The sequence below is a fragment of the Alosa pseudoharengus genome, unplaced genomic scaffold (assembly GCF_046254945.1).
Source record: "Alosa pseudoharengus isolate Yale_2024_CS ecotype anadromous, Long Island Sound unplaced genomic scaffold, YU_APseudo_1.1 YU_APseudo_1.1_scf_4, whole genome shotgun sequence".
In the NCBI taxonomy this organism is placed as follows: domain Eukaryota; kingdom Metazoa; phylum Chordata; class Actinopteri; order Clupeiformes; family Clupeidae; genus Alosa; species Alosa pseudoharengus.
The window spans coordinates 2172659-2197658 of NW_027468774.1; the positions used below are offsets into that span (position 1 = coordinate 2172659).

Sequence of the window (25000 nt, forward strand, 5' to 3'; positions counted from 1 at the left end):
GAGAGAGAGGGGGGGGAGAGAGAGAGAGAGAGAGAGAGAGAGAGAGAGGGGGGGTGGGAGAGAGAAGGAGAGAGAGAGGGAGAGAGGGGGGGGGGTGGAGAGAGAGAGGGGGGGGGAGAGAGAAGGAGAGAGAGAGAAGGAGAGAGGAGAGAGAGAGAGAGAAGGAGAGAGAGAGAGAAAGGGGGGGATGAGGGAGAAAAGGAGAGAGGGAGAGAGAGAGACAGAGAGAGAGAGAGAGAGAGAGAGAGGAGAGAGAGAGTGAGAGAGAGAGAGAGAGAGAGAGAGAGACAGAGAGGAGCGATTTGGTTGATTGTAAACAAGACGCGCCACTACGTTCTGGACCGTCTGTAGTGGCTTCACCGCACGCACGCACGCAAAACCACTTCCATGTCAGTGATATTGCCACTGTCCCCAGTTCCTTAGCCACTACGCTACCAGCACACACACACACACATCACATCACACACACCTGCATGCTAGCCCAGTTCCTTAGAGAATGACCAATGGCTGGGTAGTATGTTGGGTTAAGGTATGGCCTGATCCTTTGTCTGTGTGTGTGTGTGTGTGTGTGTGTGTATCTGTGTGTGTGTGTGTGTGTGTGTGTGTGTGTGTGTGTGTGTGTGTGTGTGTGACTAACCCTGTGAATGATGCCTGCTGCGTGCAGGTGCTTGATGCCGCACAGCATCTGGTAGAGCAGGTAGGAGAGGCGCTCGTGGTCCAGCTCCATCTGAATCACCTGACACAGGTTAGCATCCATCAGCTCCATCACCAGGTACCTGAGTAGAGGAGGAGGAGGAGGAGAGGAGGAGAGGAGAGGGGAGGAGAGGAGAGAGAGAGAGGGGAGGAGAGAGAGAGGGGAGGAGAGAGGAGGAGAGGAGAGAGGAGAGAGGAGGAGAGGAGAGGAGAGAGGGGAGGAGAGAAGAAGAGAGGAGGAGAAGAGAGGAGAGAGAGAGGGGAGGAGAGGAGAGAGAAGGAGAGGAGAGGAGAGAGGAGGAGAGGAGAGAGGAGGAGAGAGAGAGAGGGGAGGAGAGAAGGGAGGAGAGAGGAGGAGAGGAGGAGAGGAGAGAGGAGGAGAGAGAGAGAGGGGAGGAGAGAAGGGAGGAGAGAGGAGGAGAGGAGAGAGGAGAGGAGAGAGAGAAGAAGAGAAGAGAAGAGAAGAGAGTAGGATAGAGAGGGAGAGTGGAAAAAGACAGCAACATAAAGAGGGGGTGGTCATATACTGTAAGTGCACAAAGCCCCACAATCACTTACACACACACACACTGAGCTGAATAAATGTCACTTACACATCCTGAAATTCCTCAAGTGTCTTCTGAGGGGTAAAGACGTTTAACAAGCCGATGATCTGAAACACACACACAGCACCACGTCATGACTTCAAACACACACAGGTAACACACTACCTCTCAATATCTACATATGGTTACACACTCTCAAATATAGTTCTATTCTCTAATTCTCTATAGGCATGTGTGTGTGTGTGTGTGTGTGTGTGTGTGTGTCTCTTACGTTCTTGTGGTTGACACACTTCATGAGGACGAGCTCTCGGAAGGCGCGCTTGGCATGGGTCTGGTTCTGGAAAGGCCGGCTCAGCTTCTTAATGGCCACATTGCGCTCCAGGTTGTGGTCATACGCGGAGCTGAAACACAAGAGTGTGTGAGTGAGCAACTGTGAGTGTGTGTCAGTGTTGCACGGGTTTGGTCACAAGCGGCCCAATATTTTTATCAACCGGACCACAACTCGGACCACGAATATTAATTAGGACAAAATTATACCCGACCCGCTTATTTACAAAATGTGTGCTTTTGGTTATAGCCTACCATGCAGTGTGACAGTAGGCCATTTCTGTAAAACAAACTAATTTATTTGCGAAACGTTATGCAGTAAAACTACACATATGCAGGACATGTTTGCGCAGGAGAGAGAATGAGAATAAGAGCGCGAGCATGCACGCAACCAGCAAAGGATAAGCTAAACACTAAGACAAGATTTCAAGGCCATGTTAATGGACATACATTTTTCTTTCGAAAACAGAAATGGTGAAGGCAGCAAGGTAGGCAAGAGAGATACATTGCTGGTCAAAACGTTAGCATAAGAACTGGTTGGATGAATGAAGCACAAAGCTTTACTGAAGCACATACACTGTTTAAAGTAACAGACACAACGAACCAAAGTAACTTTTATGTATGTGCGAATGCCTATATGGCCTATACATACTGGTAGATATGGCTGTGTAGCCTGCGTACCATTCATTCCTGGAGAACATTTATTCCTGCAGACGCCTGCTCACGGCTGTAGGCTTAAAGTTAAACGTGGGCAGGTGGCAAAGTATCAGCATTATTTTACTGAGCGACTTGTCAATAGGTCTTGTACCTAGTCTAAAAAAGCTGTTCCAGGTCAGTATATAAAGCTATCTATTGCTTGCATGAGGTCTGTATCTGTTCTGGGAATTGCACTTCCTCGGTTTGGCTGGGAAGGCTGACTCTACCAGTGCCGCGTTTGTGACGAGTTACTGTATGTTGCTCGAGCCTCTTTTGTGGCTCTCATACTTTTAAATGGCTTCGCAAGAAGAACATAGAACAGAACTTGCACTACCGTCATCTTCTTTAAGAACCTTTCCAAATATTTCCCATATATGGCTTTTCCTGGAGGCGTGTCTTTATTATTTCTCGCGTCTTCAGCTTCTCTACCGTCTCCACCTCTACAGTCTCCACCTCTACAGTCTCCACCTCTACCACCTCTACCGTCTCCACCGTCTCTACCGTCTCCACCTCTACCGTCTCCACCGTCTCTACCGTCTCCACCTCTACAGTCTCCACCTCTACCGTCTCCACCTCTACCGTCTCCACCTCTTCAGTCTCCACCTCTACCGTCTCCACCGTCTCCACCTCTACCGTCTCCACCTCTACCGTCTCCACCTCTTCAGTCTCCACCTCTACCGTCTCCACCTCTACCGTCTCTACCGTCTCCATCTCTACCGTCTCCACCGTCTCCACCTCTTCAGTCTCCACCTCCTCCACCTCTACCGTCTCCACCTCTACAGTCTCCACCGTCTCCATCTCTACCGTCTCCGTCTCTACCGTCTCCACCGTCTCCGTCTCTACCGTCTCCGTCTCTACCGTCTCCATCTCTACCGACTCCACCTCTACCGTCTCCACCTCCTCCACCTCTACCGTCTCCACCTCCTCCACCTCTACCGTCTCCACCTCTACCGTCTCCACCTCCTCCACCTCCTCCACCTCTACCGTCTCCACCTCTACCGTCTCCACCTCTACTGTCTCCACCTCTACTGTCTCTACAGTCTCCACCTCTACCGTCTCCATCTCTACTGTCTCTACAGTCTCCACCTCTACCGTCTCCACCTCCTCCACCTCTACCGTCTCCACCTCCTCCACCTCTACCGTCTCCACCTCTACCGTCTCCATCTCTACAGTCTCCACCTCCTCCACCTCTACAGTCTCCACCTCCTCCACCTCTACAGTCTCCACCTCTACCGTCTCCGTCTCTACCGTCTCCGTCTCTACCGTCTCCGTCTCTACCGTCTCCATCTCTTCAGTCTCCACCTCTACCGACTCCACCTCTAACGTCTCCACCTCTACCGTCTCCATCTCCACCGTCTCCACCTCCTCCACCTCTACCGTCTCCACCTCTACCGTCTCTACCGTCTCCATCTCTACCACCTCTACCGTCTCCACCTCCTCCACCTCCTCCACCTCTACCGTCTCCACCTCTACCGTCTCCACCTCTACCGTCTCCACCTCTACTGTCTCCACCTCTACTGTCTCTACAGTCTCCACCTCTACCGTCTCCATCTCTACTGTCTCTACAGTCTCCACCTCTACCGTCTCCACCTCCTCCACCTCTACCGTCTCCACCTCCTCCACCTCTACCGTCTCCACCTCTACCGTCTCCATCTCTACAGTCTCCATCTCTACAGTCTCCACCTCCTCCACCTCTACAGTCTCCACCTCCTCCACCTCTACAGTCTCCACCTCTACCGTCTCCGCCTCTACCGTCTCCGTCTCTACCGTCTCCGTCTCTACCGTCTCCGTCTCTACCGTCTCCGTCTCTACCGTCTCCATCTCTTCAGTCTCCACCTCTACCGACTCCACCTCTACCGTCTCCACCTCTACCGTCTCCATCTCCACCGTCTCCACCTCTACCGTCTCCACCTCTACCGTCTCCATCTCTACCACCTCTACCGTCTCCACCTCTACCGTCTCCATCTCTACTGTCTCTACAGTCTCCACCTCTACCGTCTCCATCTCTACTGTCTCTACAGTCTCCACCTCTACCGTCTCCACCTCCTCCACCTCTACCGTCTCCATCTCTACCGTCTCCACCTCTTCAGTCTCCACCTCTTCAGTCTCCACCTCTTCAGTCTCCACCTCCTCCACCTCTACCGTCTCCACCTCTACCGTCTCCACCTCTACAGTCTCCACCTCCTCCACCTCTACCGTCTCCACCTCTACCGTCTCCACCTCTACCGTCTCCATCTCCACCGTCTCCATCTCCTCCACCTCTACCGTCTCCACCTCTACCGTCTCTACCGTCTCCATCTCTACCACCTCTACCGTCTCCACCTCTACCGTCTCCATCTCTACCACCTCTACCGTCTCCATCTCTACTGTCTCTACAGTCTCCACCTCTACCGTCTCCATCTCTACTGTCTCTACAGTCTCCACCTCTACCGTCTCCACCTCCTCCACCTCTACCGTCTCCACCTCTACCGTCTTCACCTCTTCAGTCTCCACCTCTTCAGTCTCCACCTCTTCAGTCTCCACCTCTACCGTCTCCACCTCTACCGTCTCCACCTCTACCGTCTCCACCTCTACCGTCTCCACCTCTACCCGTCTCCACCTCTACCCGTCTCCACCTCTACCCGTCTCCACCTCTACAGTCTCCACCTCTACAGTCTCCACCTCTACAGTCTCCACCTCTACAGTCTCCACCTCTACAGTCTCCACCTCTACAGTCTCCACCTCTTCCGTCTCCACCTCTTCCGTCTCCACCTCTTCCGTCTCCACCTCTACCGTCTCCATCTCTACCGTCTCTACCATCTCCACCTCTTCCGTCTCAGTCTCTTCCGTCTCCACCTCTTCAGTCTCCACCTCTTCAGTCTCCACCTCTTCAGTCTCCACCTCTTCAGTCTCCACCTCTTCAGTCTCCACCTCTTCAGTCTCCACCTCTTCAGTCTCCACCTCTTCAGTCTCCACCTCTTCAGTCTCCACCTCTTCAGTCTCCACCTCTACCGTCTCCACCGTCTCCGTCTCCACCGTCTCCACCTCTACCGTCTCCATCTCTACTGTCTCTACCGTCTCCATCTCTACTGTCTCTACAGTCTCCACCTCTACCGTCTCCACCTCCTCCACCTCTACCGTCTCCACCTCTACCGTCTCCACCTCTACCGTCTCCACCTCTACCGTCTCTACCGTCTCCACCGTATGGATGGATAGATGGATGGATGGAGCCTAGTTGTAGGCCTAGGCCTAATGTTTAATGTGAAATAAAATTAGTAGCCTAAAGGCAACATTCGAAATGAGGAGAAATAAGGAAGATAAGAGTAGGCCCTAATTGGGGAGATAAACTGAGTAGTCTCGGCTATTTTAAGCTATCTTAACGTGAACTTAAAATAAGATTTGAGCTGAGACAAGGATGGATATTCCACAGCTGGTTCCTTGAACCCATCAATCAGCAAGTTTAATTCTATTTTTTTTTTTTTTAATGTTGACCTGAAATCCTGGAAACCTTTAAGGAACATCACGTTGTTAGGCAGTGAATGGATTTGTTAAGATTGTGGTAGATCAATCATATTGCCCTCTTAATTAAATTGTAAATATTCTGTGGTGTCAGTTCACTGTTAAATGGGTAGGCCTAGCTTCATATTGGCGCTAGGTGCTTCAAATTGGCGCTTTTAACAATCGCCTATCTCAGAATATGTATAGGAGTCGGTCCAGGGCAATTCCGCGCAAAACTGTCACACCCATAACGCCAACACAATGCCTACGTAGGGCTATTAAGTTGACGTTATGGACGTGACAGTTCTGCGTGGTAATTGCGCCGATCGTTATATAAAGCTCTGTTCTCGCTGTCTAGCTTTCTCCCCTTTGAGCAATCCATGATTTGAAAATAACTTACTTCGCTAACTTACATATCCATCCGATTGTTTCTCGTCCCGTCTCCTCTCCTCGCTCGTTTTCCCTGTCTGGCTATCAGTGAGTCTCTTCCCCATAGTAGGCTACTTTACTCACTGACTCGACTTTATCAGAATGCACAGATTTCACTGGCTGTGTAGCAGCTAGCGAGATGATGGTTCCTGAAGCGGTTATCCTAACCTACGAAACATTTAGCGCAGCTTTGAAATCTTCCGTGAAAATCTAAATTATTATGGTCTGGGTCCGGATAGGATCACGTCAGGGTCCGGACTCGGACCGCGGTCCGCCATTTGGTGACCCCTGCCCTAGTGCTTCTCCGCGGAAAAAACGAATATGCAACTTTCTGGTCGCGGTCCGAACACATCCGGATGTGACTCAGCGGAAGTATCCAATCTAGTAGTAATGTAGTCAGATTGTAGTTTCTAAGAAGACTGCAAAACGGACTCCGACATGGCTTTGTTGCTGTTGAAATTGTAAGTAGCCTACCCTTGGGTGAACTTCGTTTTTGTAATGTGATTTGATAAGTCATTTGAACAAAGTGTTTGCTCGACCGTTTTATTGTGAGCCCTGTATGTGTTTATCTTGGTTTCTTGAAGGCTAGCTCGCTAGCTAGTGGGGGTTTAGCGTAGCAGTCACTTGCTACCGAAGCTGCAGAGGGAGCTATGTCGTGAAAAATGCGAGCCCAAATCAGGCGAAAACCCAGAAACAGTGAAGGAATAACCAGACCTGCATAGTGCTTCTTTAAGTATTTTTTAAAAAATATATATTTAATTAATTTGAACTGACCCACCCGCAAATGACCCGAATATCATTAAAATATTATTTTTTTTATGACTTATTACCGCGGGTGACCGCGGTCATCCGCAGGCGACTGCTTAATTTCGGGCGGACCGCGCAACACTGGTGTGTGTGTGTGAGTAAAGGTCCAACAGTCCCAGCCTGACCACTAAAAACACAAGACTGAGTGTGTGAGTGTGTGCAGCACCCTCACAAACACACACACACACAGGACTGCAGCACCCTCACAAGCACACACACACACACACACACACACACACACACACACACACACACACACACACACACACACACACACACACACACACACACACACACACACACACACACACACACACACACACACACACACACACACACACACACACACAGGACCGCAGCCCTCTCACAGATATGAATGACATTTGTAAAGTGAAAGTGTATTCCCCCACCTCTCTCACACACACACACACTCCCTCACACTCTCTCACTCACCAGACGATGCCCTGTGCTCCTGATCCGATGGGGCGGAGGTTCTGGTAGCGTTTGAGCACAGTGAAGGTGGAGTCGCCCACCTCGATGCTGTAGTACTCCTTCTCCCGCTTGTTCCTGTTCATGCTGACAGACCACGCCTGCAGGGTGCACTGGGCCTCCAACACCGGCCGCTGCCGCAGGGCCTGGACACACACACACGAGAATCTATAGGTTTATAACAGTGCCGCAGGGCCTGGACACACACGAGAATCTATAGGTTTATAACAGTGCCGCAGGGCCTGGAGAGACACACACACACGAGATTTGGGAGAGAATCTATTAGGGGTGTAACGGTACACAGAAGTCACGGTTCGGTTCATACCTCGGTTCGGACATCACGGTTCGGTACGAGTTCGGTACAATGGAGGAAAAAGCAAACCAAAAATGCAGAAAGCATTTTTTTTTACATTTCTCAGGCTGTACCACCTAGTGTCATACAGTCTCTTCCCTGAGCTATCTGCAACAGCCTGAAGTGTGTAAGATGTAGGCTAAACAGTACAATAAGTACCCAGACTCCATCTGTAACTTGTAAACAAAATAAAACAATCAGCTATAAAACTGAAAATAGGCCTACAGCATCTCTTATTTCTGAAAGTGCAAATTACATAGAAAAAATATTTTTAAAAATCCACTTAAGCAAGACCTTCAACATCTGTGTTTAGTTGTATATGGAAGGATCTACAATTTGCCTCAATATTTTGCATTGTGTGTAAAGTAATAATCTAGCCTACTAACTGTGAAAATATCACACTATTTTGCCTTTTTAAAAAAAAAACGAAATTGCTCCTTTCATTTCATAAACAGACTACAACTAGAAGTCACGTGACTTTGCCCTTTGACGTTAACTCACCGTAGCATGGTTTGTTTATTAGCCTGGTTAGCGTTGTCACTTTACTGTCTATGCACTTAACACTACCAGCTCCTCATGTGAAGTTACAAGTTACCCCAACAGGTAATTACCACGCGATTTACATAGCTTTCTGTCATTACGAAATCGTTTAATTTAAGCCATAGGTTTTGGCCCTATTTGTATATGTATCCAAAGGCTGCTGAAGCGCAGGGGAAGTTTTTTATCCCTCGTTTCAGTAATTGGTAGCATACATCATCTGGGTGATGGCTTCAAATATGTGTAGCCTTCTAGCATTTTTCCCACTCACATACCCAACAACTGCTGAACAACGCCGACACAGTTTCATCTTATCCACCACTCTTTCGCCTGTACTAACATTACTGTAACTGAAGTTCTCAAACTTGCGATCTTAAAGAGACCAGCGGATCCTCTAACTCTTGTGGGTCGCCACCACTCGCTTAGTGCTGCATCTCTGACTGACTGACTTGACCGACGACCTGACAAAAAAAGAACATAGGCGCCAATCAGAGCTTCAGAGCTAAGGCGAGGCTACAGATTAGCGTTAGGTGTCGCTAAAGAACTCCCGTAACTCTCGCTACTTAACACTAATTGTGCATGACATTAATTAATCCGCACACGAGTTTTATGTATTTTTATACCGTGTATTCTCCGTGTAAATTCATGCACCGAACCGTGACGCCCGTACCGTTTCGGTTCAATACGAATACATGAACCGTTACACCCCTAGAATCTATGAGATATATGTATAGAACCTCTCTCTCTCTCTCTCTCTCTCTCTCTCTCTCTCATAAAATCATACATTTAGGCAATACTGAGCCGCTTTTAGGCAGAGAGAGAGAGAGACAGAGACACACACATACACACTGTACACGTTTTAACTCAGGGTACAGGCGACACAGGTCAGAATAAAGTCCTGCGCTAACACACAGGTCAGATGGCATGTCCTGTGCTCTCACACAGGTCAGAATAAAGTCCTGCGCTCTCACACAGGTCAGATGGCATGACTGTTCTGCTCTCACACAGGTCAGAATAAAGTCCTGCGCTCTCTCACAGGTCAGATGACAGTTCTGTTCTCCCCTGTGCCTCCGGGCCAGAGCACACCACATAGAACTGCCATGAGAGATGGTGTGTGTGTGTGTGTGTGTGTGTGCGCACGTGTGTGTGTGTGTGCGCACGTGTATGTGTATGTGTGTGTGTGTGTGTGTGTGTGTGTGTCGTTAAAAGACGCATCATTAGGGAGATTTGGAACGCCGTACTGAGGGCCCCAAGGATGCTAGACCCAGGCACCGAACGTCTCCGGCTAACACACACACACACACTGTTACATTTGAGCATTTCAAAGCTCGGCCACTATGGCCACACACTCACACAGTTCACCAAAACACCAGCCATGAACACACACACAGGCTACATGTACTCTTACACACACACACACACACACACACTATACACTAGGGGTGTAACGGTACACAGAAGTCACGGTTCGCTTCATACCTCGGTTCGGACATCACGGTTCGGTACGAGTTCGGTACAATGGAGGGAAAAGCAAAACAAAAATGCAGAAAGCATTTTTTTTTTATTGTGCATGCCTCAGGCTAGGGGTGGGCGATATGGACAAAAAATAATATCTCGATATTTTTTGTGATTTTGACGATAACGATAATTAGTCGATATCCTTTAAAAAAAATTGTAAAAGTCTGAGTTACTTTACAGCTCATTATTTATGAATAGCATCAATACAATAATAACCAATAACCTAACCTGTGACTTTTTAACCAAATCAACCAATGCATTGTCACTCTATGACACATTTCCAATTTTGCCCCCACTTGTGTGTGTGGAACATGGTCTAGCCAGCTACATTAGAGAAGATGACTAGGCCTAACAGTTTCTCAAGAGAAAGTCTGAAGCTGAAGTTCCTTTCAAAAACCTTTACTTAGGATTCACTGTAAAACTAAGCAGACCAACAGAGTACATCTCAGTTATTCCCTTCGATGTTTTGTTTAAGAGAAATCATGTAGGCTAGCATTCCAAGTTACAGAATAGAAACTAATGTGTTAGCTTATGGCTAATGTATATGAGAAATCCCATAGAGATGCTAACGGTTAGCATAATCGATACACGTAGATATTTAGAGCGAACTTTAGTCCATTTACAAAAGGGTTACATGAGAAGAGTTCTTTGTTTACCTATGTAGGAAAAAGGACTGTCTCATCAATGCTACATGAACAGAAGTAGCTGCACAAAATCCCTTGTAGGCTACGTCTTGATCTCGCTACACAAAATAAACATTAGACCTGTGTGTGACAACGTGGACCCACTAGGGATCATGTGACACTTGCTCTGCTGCAACGGGGCTTCTCTTGCATACACCTCCTGGATTTAGTGAATGTATGGGGTTTCAATGCGTTATTTCGAGTGTTTTCCCCCCATAAGTAATTTAAATACTCGATAATGTAAATTTGCACATCGTTAAAACAACAATCACGATATTATCGCAGACGATATATATCGCCCACCCCTACCTCAGGCTGTACCACCTAGTCTCATACAGCCTCTCCCATGAGCTATCTGCAACAGCCTGAAGTGTAAGATGTAAACAGTACAATAAGTACCCAGACTCTATCTGTAACTTGTAAACAAAATAAGACAATCAGCTATAAAAACTGAAAACAGGCCTACAGCATCTCTTATTTCTGAAAGTGCAAATTACATAGAATAATGATTTGGGTCATTCCACGTCAATTCAACTAGGGCCCACGCACTTTTAAAAATTTAACATCAATATGTTTTATGGGCCTATTTATATTTTTTTATACTATTCCTATTTATGTACCAGCATGCAAAATTTGAGCCTCCTACATGGTTTAGTTCTTGCACTGTGGGCTTGTGAACTTTGACAAAAAAAAGAAGCTGAAAAAAAAAGGCACCCCCTCCCCCTGTAAAACTGGCTGTATCTTGGAAAGTTTTGATCTTACATAAGAGTAATTTTACAGTGTGTCTCCTGGGTAACATAGGTACACCTGGTAATTTTTTCAGAATTTTTTGAGACCTAAGTGCGTGGGCCCTGGTTGAACTGACGTGGAATGACCCATTTTTAAAAATCCACTTAAGCAAGACCTTCAACATCCGTGTTTAGTTGTGTATGGAAGGACCTTCAACATCCGTGTTTAGTTGTGTATGGAAGGACCTTCAACATCCGTGTTTAGTTGTGTATGGAGGATCTACAATTTGCCTCAATATTTTTCAGTGTGTGTAAAGTAATAATCTACTGGCTGTGAAAATATCACACTATTTTTGCCTTCTTTTAAAAAACGAAATTGCTCCTTTCATTTCATAAATAGACTACAACTACAAGTCACGTGACTTTACCCTTCGACGTTAACTCACCGTAGCATGGTTTGTTTATTAGCCTGGTTAGCGTTGACACTTTCTTTTGCTGTCTATGCACTTAACACTGCCAGCTCCTCATGTGAGAAGTTACAAGTTACCCTAACAAAAAGGTAATTACCACGTGATTTACGTAGCTTTTTGTCATTATGAAATCATTTTAAGCCATAGGTTTTGGTCCTATTTGTATGTGTATCCAAAGGCTGGTAAAGCGCAAGTTTTTCTCGTTTCAGTGATTGGTAGCCTACACATCATCTGGGTGATGGCGTCGAATATGTGTAGGATGTTCGATATATTTCCACTCACATACCCAACAACTGCTGAACAACGCCGACACACAGTTTCGTCTTATCCACCACTCTCTCGCCTGTACTACTGTAACTGAAGTTCTCAAACTTGCGATCTTAAAGAGACCAGCAGGTCCTGGCTGTAACTCTTGTGGGTTGCCACCACTCGCGTGCTGCTATCTCTGATTGACTGACTCGACCTACGACCTGACAAAAAAACAACATAGGCACCAATCAGAGCTTCAGAGCTAAGGCGAGGCTACAGATTGGCGTTAGGTGTCGCTAAAGAACTCTTGTAACTCTCGTATTTAACAATTATTCCGCATTACATTAATTAATCCGCACGCAAGTTTTATGTATTTTTATACCGTGTATTCTCCGTGTACATTCATGCACCGAACCGTGATGCCCGTACCATTTCGGTTCAATACGAATACATGTACCGTTACACCCCTAACACACACACACACACACACGACTAACCCTCACACACTGTCTCTTACACACACAGTACATTTCCTTCAGTGTCTGTCCAGAGATATTCACTCATTCACTCACAATGCACACACACACACACACACACGCACACGCACACAAAAGCAACAGCCTCAAGCACCTCGAAGACAGCTACTGAAAAGGCTCGACTGATAGCTCACACACACACACAAACACACAAAGGATTCATCTGCAAAGAGAACTCCGGGCCCACTGTGTGTGTGTGTGTGTGTGTGTGTGTGTGTGTGTGTGTGTGTGTGCATGTAAGACAGAACTTGCAGGACTAGACTGTATAAACTTGAGTGGAGGGGCCTTTTCAACCCCGTTGCTCTGCCCCTATGGAAATACATGCAGCGGCGTGCACACACACACAGGCACGCAAACACACGCAAACACACACACGCACACACACACAGGCACGCAAACACACGCAAACACACACACGCAAGCAAACACACACACGCACGCAAACACACGCAAACACACACACGCAAGCAAACACACACAGGCACGCAAACACACGCAAACACACACACGCAAGCAAACACACACACGCACACAAACAAACAAACACACGCATGCAAACACACACACGCGCGCAAACACACACACATGTGCAAACACACGCAAACACACACGCACGCAAACACACACACGCACGCAAACACGCACACAAACAAACAAACACACGCATGCAAACACACGCATGCAAACACACACACGCACGCAAGCAGTGTCTCTGCCCATGGAAATACAGCCACAAACAGGCACACACAAAGTTATTCTGCCCCTATGGAAATACATACAGTGTGTGTGTGTGTGTGTGTGTGTGTGTGTGTGTGTGTGTGTGTGTGTGTGTGTCTGTGTCTGTGTCTGTGTGTGTGTGTGTGTGTGTGTGTGTGTGTGTGACTCTGCTAGAAGAGAACTGAGAACACACACTGAAACACATCAGGGCCACATCATGCTGATGTGGACAGAGAGAGAGAGAGAGAGAGAGAGGGAGGAAGAGAGAGAGAGAGAGGGAGAGAGAGAGAGAGAGAGGGAGGAAGAGGGAGGAAGAGAGAGGAAGAGAGAGAGAGAGAGAGAGGAAGAGAGAGAGAGAGGGAGGAAGAGAGAGAGAGAGAGAGAGAGAGAGAGAGAGAGAGAGAGAGAGAGAGAGAGAGAGAAAGAGGCAATACCAGCTCATCATTCAGCTTCACACAGCACCACATCTGAGCTCATGCAGCATAGTAGGCCGCGCGATACAGTCGCAGAGGCGGTGATGTAACGGCAGGCAGCTCGTTAACGTCCATCAGCGCGGAGCCGGTGACAGACAGATTTGAGCTGAACAAGCGCGAGACTCGCACAGCTACTAGCAGTTTCCTACGTGACGCTGTACGTCAAACTGTCAAAAGCGATCCGACATCAGAACAAACACAAGCAGAGAACACTACATGCACCGAGACCAAATGTCCCGTGTCTCTAGCAGAGCCAAGCTGGTTTGTCAACATTTCACACATGACGCGGAAAGCTACCTGACATGCACGGTTACAAGGCCAGTATCAACACACACACACAGGCGCGCAGTGGTGCAACGTCTCAAAGAGAAATCCAACTGCGCCTTGCAAAAAAAAAATAAAAAAAACTATAATAACGAAAAACAACACAAGGCAGTTTGAAAGCAAAGCAAGATCGCACCCTACCCTAAAAAATGTGCCAATTTTCTTCTGAGCAGCAGCCATCTCCGTTTCAGACGTGACTCTGGTAGAATTCTACCAGCTTGTTTATGATCAGAAGCCGATCCAAGGAACCGCGCCCGAATGTCAACAACAACGCGATGCTGCCAAGGTGTTGACCGCGCGCGCACACACACACACCGCCGCAGAAGCCCGGGCCAGTTCGTTCCCCTTAGACATCGATCATCCGACGAATGTTTCCAAACGTGTCGGAAAAGGGCGTAGCGCTAATTATTAGCAGCCTCGCTACACCATTAGACTGTGACAGGCGGCAATTAGAGCGCCAGTCTCCTGGCTAATTGAAACAGCCGAACGCTACCTTGCTGCAGAAATTACAGCTTGGCATACAGACTGGCAGCTATGCAGCTGGGCTTGCCGAAGGCGCACTTATAGTGCTCTCACCAAGCACAAATGAAACCTAAAACCGCGAATAAGCAAAATGACCAGCGAAAAGGTGCAGTGTCCAGCAGGGCTGCGGCCAAACGCTAAGTTAGCTCCAGGCTCGCCTGGCATGCTGACACCTCCACTACCGAGCGAGCGGACGGAACGAGCTGCAGTGACATTTGACTTTTAATGCGGCCGATTCACATTCTCCACAAGCCGTTCTTAGTCAAACTAACAGCCAACTGACAACGCATAGTGTTAGTGCTGAAAATATCACTGTTTTTTTTCCTCAGGCGAAATCGTGTGGGTCACAACCAAGATTCTCAAATCTAGATGGCTGAGTAACTGGTTAGCCAACATAGCTTGCTAAATCGCTCCTAGCCACAGAGTAACATTAGTCCTATGCCAGGTTCAGCCTAAACGCCACATTACTGGGCATGATCTGATCATGATAAAGGAGGTTAGACAGAGGTTATAACATGAACAGCTAATCGCCACTTCAGCTGCAGTAATACAGATGCTGACATAACCTGTTCGACTAAAATTGCATCAATTATTTACCTAAAGCTGGCTATGCACTCGGGGTAATGATAGCTATCTCGCTCGCTAGCTCGAGCTACAAGGTAAACTGGCTAGTGTTTCAATACGTTGTGTCGTCCTGTCGCTAAACCCTCCCCCACAAGATACCAACAATAAAACATGTCGTTTAATGTGGGTCAAGGATACTCACCCCTTCCACGAAAACGGGGTATTAAACGATATCAGTGAAAGGCAGTCAGCCACTCTTCGCTTCCATTCGCGGCAGTACGCTTGCACTGTTTTTGTTGTTGGTCTGGAGAAACAACCTTCGGGCTTCACGGCAATCCACTACTAGCAGGCCCGACACCGCAGGATACATGCGTCACACGTCACCTAATCTGTGCGTGCCTCTGACGTAGGCAGTCTCTGCGCTCCAGGGGCCAAATGTGTGCGATGTCTAAATAATGTCACGAAACTTTGAGTGGGTCAAATATAATTCCATTCTTCTACAACAGTAGGCCCAGTGCTTTAATATAGACAGGTCCCTATACTTGTCAGGGGTAATGTTATGATCTCTCCAGTGCTAGCAATTATTCCTGTGATCTAGTGATCTTGTTTGAAAACATGTCAGTGTCGCCTGATAAAATCTAGACTGGCTGTATACTTATTTTATTCTGCTGGCTAATTAGTCTTACCAACCTGACCTACAGGCCTACTAAACATTTATTTGCACACCACAGGCAGGGGCTGTCATGTCTAGGCTAGTCTATTATGACTATATGTTGCCCCCCATACCTCCATACCAGAATCAGACACCAGTAGAGCTAGCCTACTTCTTCTTAAATATCGCTTCATTGGGTTATTAATCTCCAGTTAAATCCTAGGACGACCGTAACCACGCACGAGACTATACCTCACACTCAGCGTGCTGACTTTGCTGGTAGCTCCCCCAACCCAACGTCCTAATCCGTCCGGCTCGCATCCCAGTTTGAGAAACACACTGCTATTTACCCTCTTTACAGCTAGGCTATCCCAGAGAGTTCAACACATAGTTTATCCCAGCGAGTTCAACACATATAGGTGCAGCGAGTTTAACACTGTTTACATTTCCCTTCACTGCCGCTAGCCCAGCGAGTTAAACAGGCTATCCTCAAGTTTAACACGCAGTTGGCTATCACAGCAAGTTCAACACACAGTACAGTAGCTATTCCCCTTCACGTATGATCTTGTCCACACCTCTCTTTGTGTGACTATCTTTGTGTGGGCCTCTAGGACTTGACTGCGAATTGAAATAAAACACCTGCAATCAGCAACAGACCTATAAACCCAAACTAGCAGATGCGCTTCATATAGCCTAATATATGTCAGTCTAAAATACTGCGTAATCGTTCATAACCACAGAGCCTACTTTAGTTGTTTCATAAATAATCTGAAGGGAAAGTTGGTATGAGCTGGGCGCAATGACTGGCTGGCTACTGGGCGAAGGCTGTAGCGGGTGTGGGAAAGTGATGATGCTGTGATGTGGGTTAATTATCTGTGAGAGGACCGGCACCTCGCTCACAGGGATTAACGCGAGCGCGTCCGAGCAGGCCTCGCGGCGCTGATTGGCTAGATCGGTGACTTGCCAAACCGCTCCGGTAATCCAATTGAGTTCTTATGGCCGGACACTAAAAATAGGGTAAATTTTCAGAAAGAGCGCGTCGGCCGGTTCCCGGCTCGTGATCTCTGCGTTAGAATCAGAGTAATGGAGAAAATTCAGCTAACGGCAGACGCAGGCCGACGAGCAGCGCGTCTTGGGGAAAAGTTGTCGGTTGGACGCATTCTGGCTCCCGCTCCCGGACGGTGGTTCTGAGCGACATCGTGATGTTCGATGGGATTAGGTTGAGCTGCAGATATCCTGAAGATCCTTAGACAGGAAGCCCTCCTGATATCGAATGCTATAAGGTAAAGATCAGCGCTGGCCCGCTTTGCTTGTGGAGCAACGCAGTGCGTCTGCAGAATTGGTTTGAGTCCTCGGTTGAATAGGCTACGTGTTGCCGTTAGATTTCGCTAGTTCTGTCATGCATTTGCGTTGGTACTGGTACATTTGGTAGGTTATAACGATCAGGGAAGGCAGGTGTGATATTTTGTCAAACCGAAAACCTAGCCTAGGCCTACATCATTATTAAACACAACTGGATGAACTTTGAATGTCTGAGTGTGTGTGTGTCTGTTTGTGTGTGTGTGTGTGTGTGTGTGTGTGCGTGCGGTCAACACTGGTATGTCAGAGAAATCCTACTAGCTAGGTGCAGGCCAGGGGCGTCGGGGTCGCGAACCGGATTTGTGTGTAGGATGGCTGCGGTGCACGAGGCGGTCACGCTAGTAACGGAGCGGAAGCGCAGTGACATTCAGAAGTCCTGAGCGACCTCCTCCATCTCTCTCTCTCTCTCTCCCTCTCTCTCTCTCCCTCCCTCTCGCTCAGGTGATCAAACTGGCATTTTGCATTGATAGTTGAGATCTGAGGCATCTTTCTGACGCCTGTGGATGTATGGTTGTAAAACCATTCTATCTTACTGTGTGTGTGTGTGTGTGTGCTAGACTACTCCGCACTGAACAGAACTGATGTTCTAAAGCAGTGGTTCTTAAACTTTTTTAAAAACTAAATTTGCTACCCCTCCAATATTTTTGGTGACCCCCAGTAAGAACCATGGTGTAAAGGACTAGACTACTCTGTACTGAAGGAGAACTCTTTTTTTGAGTTACACTGGTCAAAAGAGAGGCGTATCACTTGTGTGTGTGCATGCTTGTGTGTGTGTGTGTGTCTGTGTGTGTGTGTGTGTGTGTGTGTTGAGCCCTGGATATGTGCACCATAAACAGCTACACACACGCACACACACACAGCCACACAACATACAACCACACACACACACACACAGACATAAACACACACACACACAGACATACACAACCACAATAGTGCACACTACACACACATACAGCTACAGTAGGTCTACATACACACACACACACACACACCCATACACACACACACACATACAGACACACACACACACACACCCATACACACACTCTGTGTTGTCCTGTGTGTCCTTGTGCAGGTGCCGTGTGCTGGGGAGATGATGTGTGTGTGTTTGTGTGTGTTTGTGTGTATGTGGGGGGGGGGGGGGTATTTTGTCCGGCACAAAGCAGGGGACAGTGGATAGTGTCTGCAAAGCCTCTTAGAACGGCTACCTCAGGGTTCACGCACCTTAGGGTAACGGAGACGAGTGGAGAGGCAGTCTTACTCGGACAGCAGGGACAGACAGCCAATCTGGCTGCCAAATACGTCACCGAATGCCATAAGGCAAGGGACAGTGGTCAAATAATTTAATTAAATAATCATTACTTTTATATGGCAGGGAGTGGGGGTAGAGAGAGAGAGTGAATGAGTGGAGAGGGAGAGGAGAGAGAGAGAGAGAGAGGGAGAGTAAAGATAGAGAGGTAGAGAGAGAGAGAGAGAGTGAGAAAGAGGGAGTAGAGGGAGAGAGAGTGGAGAGTGAGAGATAGAAGGAGAGAGAGAGAGAGGGAAAGAGAGAGGGAGAGAGAGATGGAGAGGGAGAGAGAGGGAGAGAAACATCCTCATGTCTCCCCACAGAAACATGAAAGGGCTCAGAGTGGTTTTAAAGACGATGACATCAGTGATGACATCAGAGTTCTGTGCCAGAAGCCTGTTTCTTATTGCTCATGAAGTGGTGTGTGTTTGATGCTGTTTCTTATTGCTCATGAAGTGGTGTGTGTTTGATGCTGTTTCTTATTGCTCATGAAGTGGTGTGTGTTTGATGCTGTGTCTTATTGCTCATGAAGTGGTGTGTGTTTGATGCTGTTTCTTATTGCTCATGAAGTGGTGTGTGTTTGATGCTGTTTCTTATTGCTCATGAAGTGGTGTGTGTTGATGCTGTTTCTTATTGCTCATGAAGTGGTGTGTGTTTGATGCTGTGTCTTATTGCTCATGAAGTGGTGTGTGTTTGATGCTGTGTCTTATTGCTCATGAAGTGGTGTGTGTTTGATGCTGTTTCTTATTGCTCATGAAGTGGTGTGTGTTGATGCTGTTTCTTGTGACGTGTGTGTGTGTGTGTGTGTGTGTGTGTGTGTTGAGACCTTTCTCTCTTTCTCGGTCTCCCTCTCTTTCTCTCTCTCTCTCTCTCTCTCTCTCTCTCTTTCTCTTTCTCTGTCTCCCTCTCTCGTATAACCCTGTCCTACCCTCTGTGTTCTGTACACACACACTCAGGTGCCCAGAGCCTATAGCTACCAGCACACACACACACACACACACACACTCAGGTGCCCAGAGCCTATAGCTACCAGCACACACACACACACACACAGACACACACACACACTCAGGTGCCCAGAGCCTTTAGCTACCAGCACACACACACACACTCAGGTGCCCAGAGCCTATAGCTACCAGCACACACACACACACACACACACACTCAGGTGCCCAGAGCCTATAGCTACCAGCACACACACACACACACACAGACACACACACACACTCAGGTGCCCAGAGCCTATAGCTACCAGCACACACACACACACACACACACACTCAGGTGCCCAGAGCCTATAGCTACCAGCACACACACACACACACACACACACTCAGGTGCCCAGAGCCTATAGCTACCAGCACACACACACACACACACAGACACACACACACACTCAGGTGCCCAGAGCCTATAGCTACCAGCACACACACACACACACACACAGACACACACACACACTCAGGTGCCCAGAGCCTATAGCTACCAGCACACACACACACACACACACACACACACACACACACACACACACACACACACACACAGGCTTAGGTGCCTATAGCCACCAGCACGCACACACACACACACACTCAGGTGCCCAGAGCCTATAGCTACCAGCACACACACACACACACACACACACACACACACACACACACAGGCTTAGGTGCCTATAGCCACCAGCACGCACACACACACACACACTCAGGTGCCCAGAGTCTATAGCTACCAGCACACACACACACACACACACACACACACACACACACACACACACACACACACACACACACACACACACACACACTCAGGTGCCCAGAGCCTATAGCCACCACCAACACACACACACACACACACACACACACACACACACACACACACACACACACACACACTCAGGTGCCCAGAGCCTATAGCCACCACCAGCACACACACACACACACACACACACTCAGGTGTCCAGAGCCACCAGCACACACACACACACACACACACACACACACACACTCAGGTGCCCAGAGCCTATAGCCACCACCAGTAACAGTGCTCTGTGCCAGCTTAATGCCACCACCAGTAACAGCCACACACTGTGCCAGCTTAATGCCACCAGTAGCAGCACACTGTGCCAGCTTAATGCCACCACCACCAGTAACAGTGCTCTGTGCCAGCTTAATGCCACCAGTAGCAGCACACTGTGCCAGCTTAATGCCACCACCACCAGTAACAGCACACTGTGCCAGCTTAATGCCACCAGTAGCAGCACACTGTGCCAGCTTAATGCCACCACCAGTAGCAGCACACTGTGCCAGCTTAATGCCACCACCAGTAACAGCACACTGTGCCAGCTTAATGCCACCACCACCAGTAGCAGCCACACACTGTGCCAGCTTAATGCCACCACCACCAGTAGCAGCACTAGCAGCCACACGGGCATCAGTAGCAGCAGGGACTAAAGAGTGGAAGCTGGCAGCAGCTGGCATTGCGTGTCGTGGGAGTCCAGAAGATGCTGACCGAGGGGAAGTGCCCACGTGACGTCCCAGACCGAGGGGAAGTGCCCCACGTGACGTCCCAGGCAGTTCGGACGGTGGGATCTGATGGCACCAAGGGGCTCTGGACCAGTGGCAGGTGAAAGATGCAGGAGTCTGGGTTGCCTGGGCAACGGGGTCTGATGAAGCTCTGCTGGGTTGCCTGGCCAACAGGCTGATGATGCTGAAAGACCTGTCAGATGCACTGATGATGTAATGATGTGATGATGCTGAAAGACCTGTCAGATCCACTGTAGCAGGCAGCTCACTGCTCCGGGTTAGTGTGCGCTAGTATAGTATAGTATAGTATATACTCTTTTGATCCTGTGAGGGAAATCTGGTCTCTGCATTTATCCCAATCCGTGAATTAGTGAAACACACTCAGCACACAGTGAACACACAGTGAGGTGAAGCACACACTAATCCCGGCAACAACAGCGGCGCTCGGGGAGCAGTGAGGGGTTAGGTGCCTTGCTCAAGGGCACTTCAGCCGTGCCTACTGGTCGGGGCTCGAACCGGCAACCCTCCGGTTACAAGTCCGAAGCGCTAACCAGTAGGCCACGGCTGCCTCCAAAAAGTGCTTCACCTCACTGTGTGTTCACTGTGTGCTGAGTGTGTTTCACTAATTCACGGATTGGGATAAATGCAGAGACCAAATTTCCCTCACGGGATCAAAAGAGTATACTTATACGTATTTACTTATAATGGCTGCCGTGCATCACCCAGGTGGGTGCTACACATTGGTGGTGGTTAGTGAGGTTCCCCCTTCACTGTGAAGCACTTTGGGCGCCGTGTGTGTGTGTGAACTGCTTGTGTTGCGGTTCTGAGCTGTGTGTGTGTGTGTGAACTGCTTGTGTTGCGGTTCTGAGCTGTGTGTGTGTGTGTGAACTGCTTGTGTTGCGGTTCTGAGCTGTGTGTGTGTGTGTGTGAACTGCTTGTGTTGCGGTTCTGAGCTATGTGTGTGTGTGTGTGTGTGTGTGTGTGAACTGCTTGTGTTGCGGTTCTGAGATGTGTGTGTTGCTGATTTGAACTGCATGTGTTGTGGTTCTGAACTGCGTGTGCTGCGGTTTCTGAGGTGTGTGTGTGTGTGTTTATGTCTGTGTGGGTGTGTGTGTTGCGGTTCTGAGCTGTGTGTGTGTGTGTGTGAACTGCTTGTGTTGCGGTTCTGAGCTATGTGTGTGTGTGTGTGTGTGTGTGTGTGAACTGCTTGTGTTGCGGTTCTGAGATGTGTGTGTTGCTGATTTGAACTGCATGTGTTGTGGTTCTGAACTGCGTGTGCTGCGGTTTCTGAGGTGTGTGTGTGTGTGTTTATGTCTGTGTGGGTGTGTGTGTTGCGGTTCTGAGCTGTGTGTGTGTGTGCTTATGTGTGTGTGTGTGTTGCGGTTCTGAGCTGTGTGTGTGCTGCCGTTCTGAGGTGTGTGTGTGTGTGTGTTGCAGTTCTGAGCTGTGTGTGTGCTGCGGTTCTGAGGTGTGTATGTGTGTGTGTGTGTGTGTGTGTGTGTGTGTGTGTGTGTGTGTGTGTGTTGCCGTTTTGAAATGTGTGTGTTGCGGTTCTGAACTGTGTGTGTTGCAGTTCTGTGTGTGTTGCTGATTTGAATGTATGTTATGGTTCTGAGCTGTCTGTGTGTTGCGGTTTTGAACTGCGTGTGTTCTGAGGTGTGTGTGTGTGTGTGTTGCGGTTCTGAGGGGTATGTGTGTGTGTGTGTGTGTGTGTGTGTGTGTGTGTGTGCATGTGTGGGTGTTGCGGTTCTCAGGTGTGTGTGTTGTGATTCTGAGTTATGTGTGTGTGCTCTGTATTTGTGCATATTTTGAATTGTGTCTTTTAGCTGTGTGTATTCCTGTGTGTGTGTGTGTGTGTGTGTGTGTGTGTGTGTGTGTATTCCTGTGTGTGTGTGTGTGTGTGTGTGTGTATGTTTGTGCATATGTGTTACTATGTGTATGTGTGCTTGTTTGTTTATGCATTCATGTGCATTCATGCGTGTGGTGTGTGTGTGTGTGTGTGTGTGTGTGTGTACTGTATGTGTGCTTGTTTATGTATGCATGCATGCGTGTTTTTGGGTGGTCCTGTGTGTATGTGTGCTTGTTTATTTGTGTGTGTGTGTGTGTGTGTGTGTTCCTGTGTGTATATGTGCTTGTTTATTTGTGCATGCATGCGTGTGTGTGTGTGTGTATGTTTGTTTGTTCATGTTGCTTGTTTGTGCATGCATGCGTGTGTGTGTGTGTTTGTGTGTTTGTGTGTTTGTGGATGCATGCGTGTGTGTTTCTGTGTGTAAGGGCTGAATGATTTTGGAAAATAATCTAATTGTGATTTTTTTGGACCAATATTGCAATTGTGATTTAATATGCAATATTTTTCAACAGACAGCAATCAATTATTCTATAGTATGACCAACACAATATTAGAATTTAGCCTAAATGAAACATAAATCGTTCTTTCCTTATATGTGACATTAGGTGATAATTTAATTAATTATATATTTTTATTTCAATCACAGTAGGCTAGTATATACTCATGCATGCAAATTAACAACTGTGTTCTCATCACCACCAAATCAATGTCAGAGATAAAACTCTTTAAACAGGCAACGTTATCAGCAGTTAGCAGCATCTTAGCTGGTAAGCTAATGTTAGAACACAGCTGGATAGCATCTTAGCTGGTAAGCTAATGTTAGAACACAGCTGGATTGTTGTGGTTAGCTGCTGTTTGTCAACTACTCGCATTTTACAGATTTTGCCTGTTGCTTGAACACTAGACACATGCTTAGACCAAAGTAACACAACTTGAAGCTTTTGTTACTATACCTTAAACACAGTGTAATTCTGCAACACATGCACTTTTCTGCAACACACTTGTTCCTGCACACTACACACTATTTCATACACAAGACACTTTGTTCATAAATGAAATTTCATGGGTACCATTGGGACAACACATATATTCAAAATACAAAACACATTGGGTGATTGAAAACACTTGACACACACTTGAAAATACTTATAAAACGGAACACCAATCAGCCAGCCACAAATAGGCCTCAGTTGAGCCATTTTGAGAACTTAGCAAGCATGGAGGCAGGGAGAGCAAGAGGTAGAGGAAGAGGAAGAGAGAGAGGAGTAGGAGGTGGTGGAAGAGGCTTTGCACGGAGCAATATATCAGATGATATTAGAGCAACTTTGGTGGATCCTGTGATAAATCATGGCCTGACAATGAGGGAAGCTGGGCAGAGAGTCCACCACATCTAAGCCTGTTTTTCTGTATTTATAGAAGTGAATTGTTGGTTTTACAGTATTTTTGTTTTACTCTATTTTTGCATTACTGCAAATGCATACTGTATTGCATTTACTCTACTGTACTGTAAAATATAGTGCTGTGATGTACAGTATTGAGTTGATGTCATTTGTAACCTTTCAGTACTTCAATTTTTAGTTGTTGTGAAAACCTTTGTTGGAAAAACAACATAACAAAAACTGTGTTGCATTGAGCTTCACAGAATGCTAACTGAGTGCACTCAATAAAACAGTGAACAATAAAAACTGCAGTGTTTTATATAAAGTACATTAGTGTGTTGCTGCTAATCTGGAAGTGTATTCATATGATGCAAGTGTGTATCATTTTGTCATCAGAGTGACATTTTGACAAAGGCTTGTTAGGTTTTGATAGTAGAGTTTCAATTTGAGATCATGTGAATGGTTTATTGTGTGTGTGTGTTGTTCGTGTGTGTATGTGTTGTGTGTTGTGTGTTGTGTGTGTGTGTGTGTGTGTATGTGTGTGTTTGTGTGTGTGTGTTGTGTGTATGTGTGTGTGTGTTTGTGTGTGTGTGTGTGTAGGATGGGCACATTCGTGACCCTAGCAGAGGTGTCGGAGGAGAGATGTGTGTGTATGTGCGTGTATATGTATTGTGTGTGTGTGTGTGTGTGTGAGATGGGCACCTCTGTGACCCTGGCAGAGGTCTTGGAGGAGAGAGGTGTGTGTGTGTGTGTGTAGGATGGGCACGTTCGTAACCCTGGCTATGTGTCAGGGCTCTACACTAACA

At 47.5% G+C, this 25000-nt stretch overlaps 1 protein-coding gene across 2 annotated transcripts in view; it reads right to left on the reverse strand.

Moving 5' to 3' along the window:
- Window positions 1-15558, reverse strand: part of mapk8b (mitogen-activated protein kinase 8b) — a 31874-nt gene extending 16316 nt beyond the window's left edge. Inside the window, exons 1-5 of one of the 2 annotated variants that reach the window (XM_076266853.1) lie at window positions 15339-15558; window positions 7428-7609; window positions 1510-1639; window positions 1287-1345; window positions 638-776 (exon numbers count right to left, since the gene is read on the reverse strand). In XM_076266853.1, the coding sequence (XP_076122968.1) occupies window positions 638-776; window positions 1287-1345; window positions 1510-1639; window positions 7428-7549 (450 nt within the window). In that variant the 5' untranslated portion in view covers window positions 7550-7609; window positions 15339-15558. The remainder of the gene's footprint in view (window positions 1-637; window positions 777-1286; window positions 1346-1509; window positions 1640-7427; window positions 7610-15338) is intronic. The other variant, XM_076266852.1, reaches the window with a different exon arrangement.
- Window positions 15559-25000: the final 9442 nt, after the last annotated feature.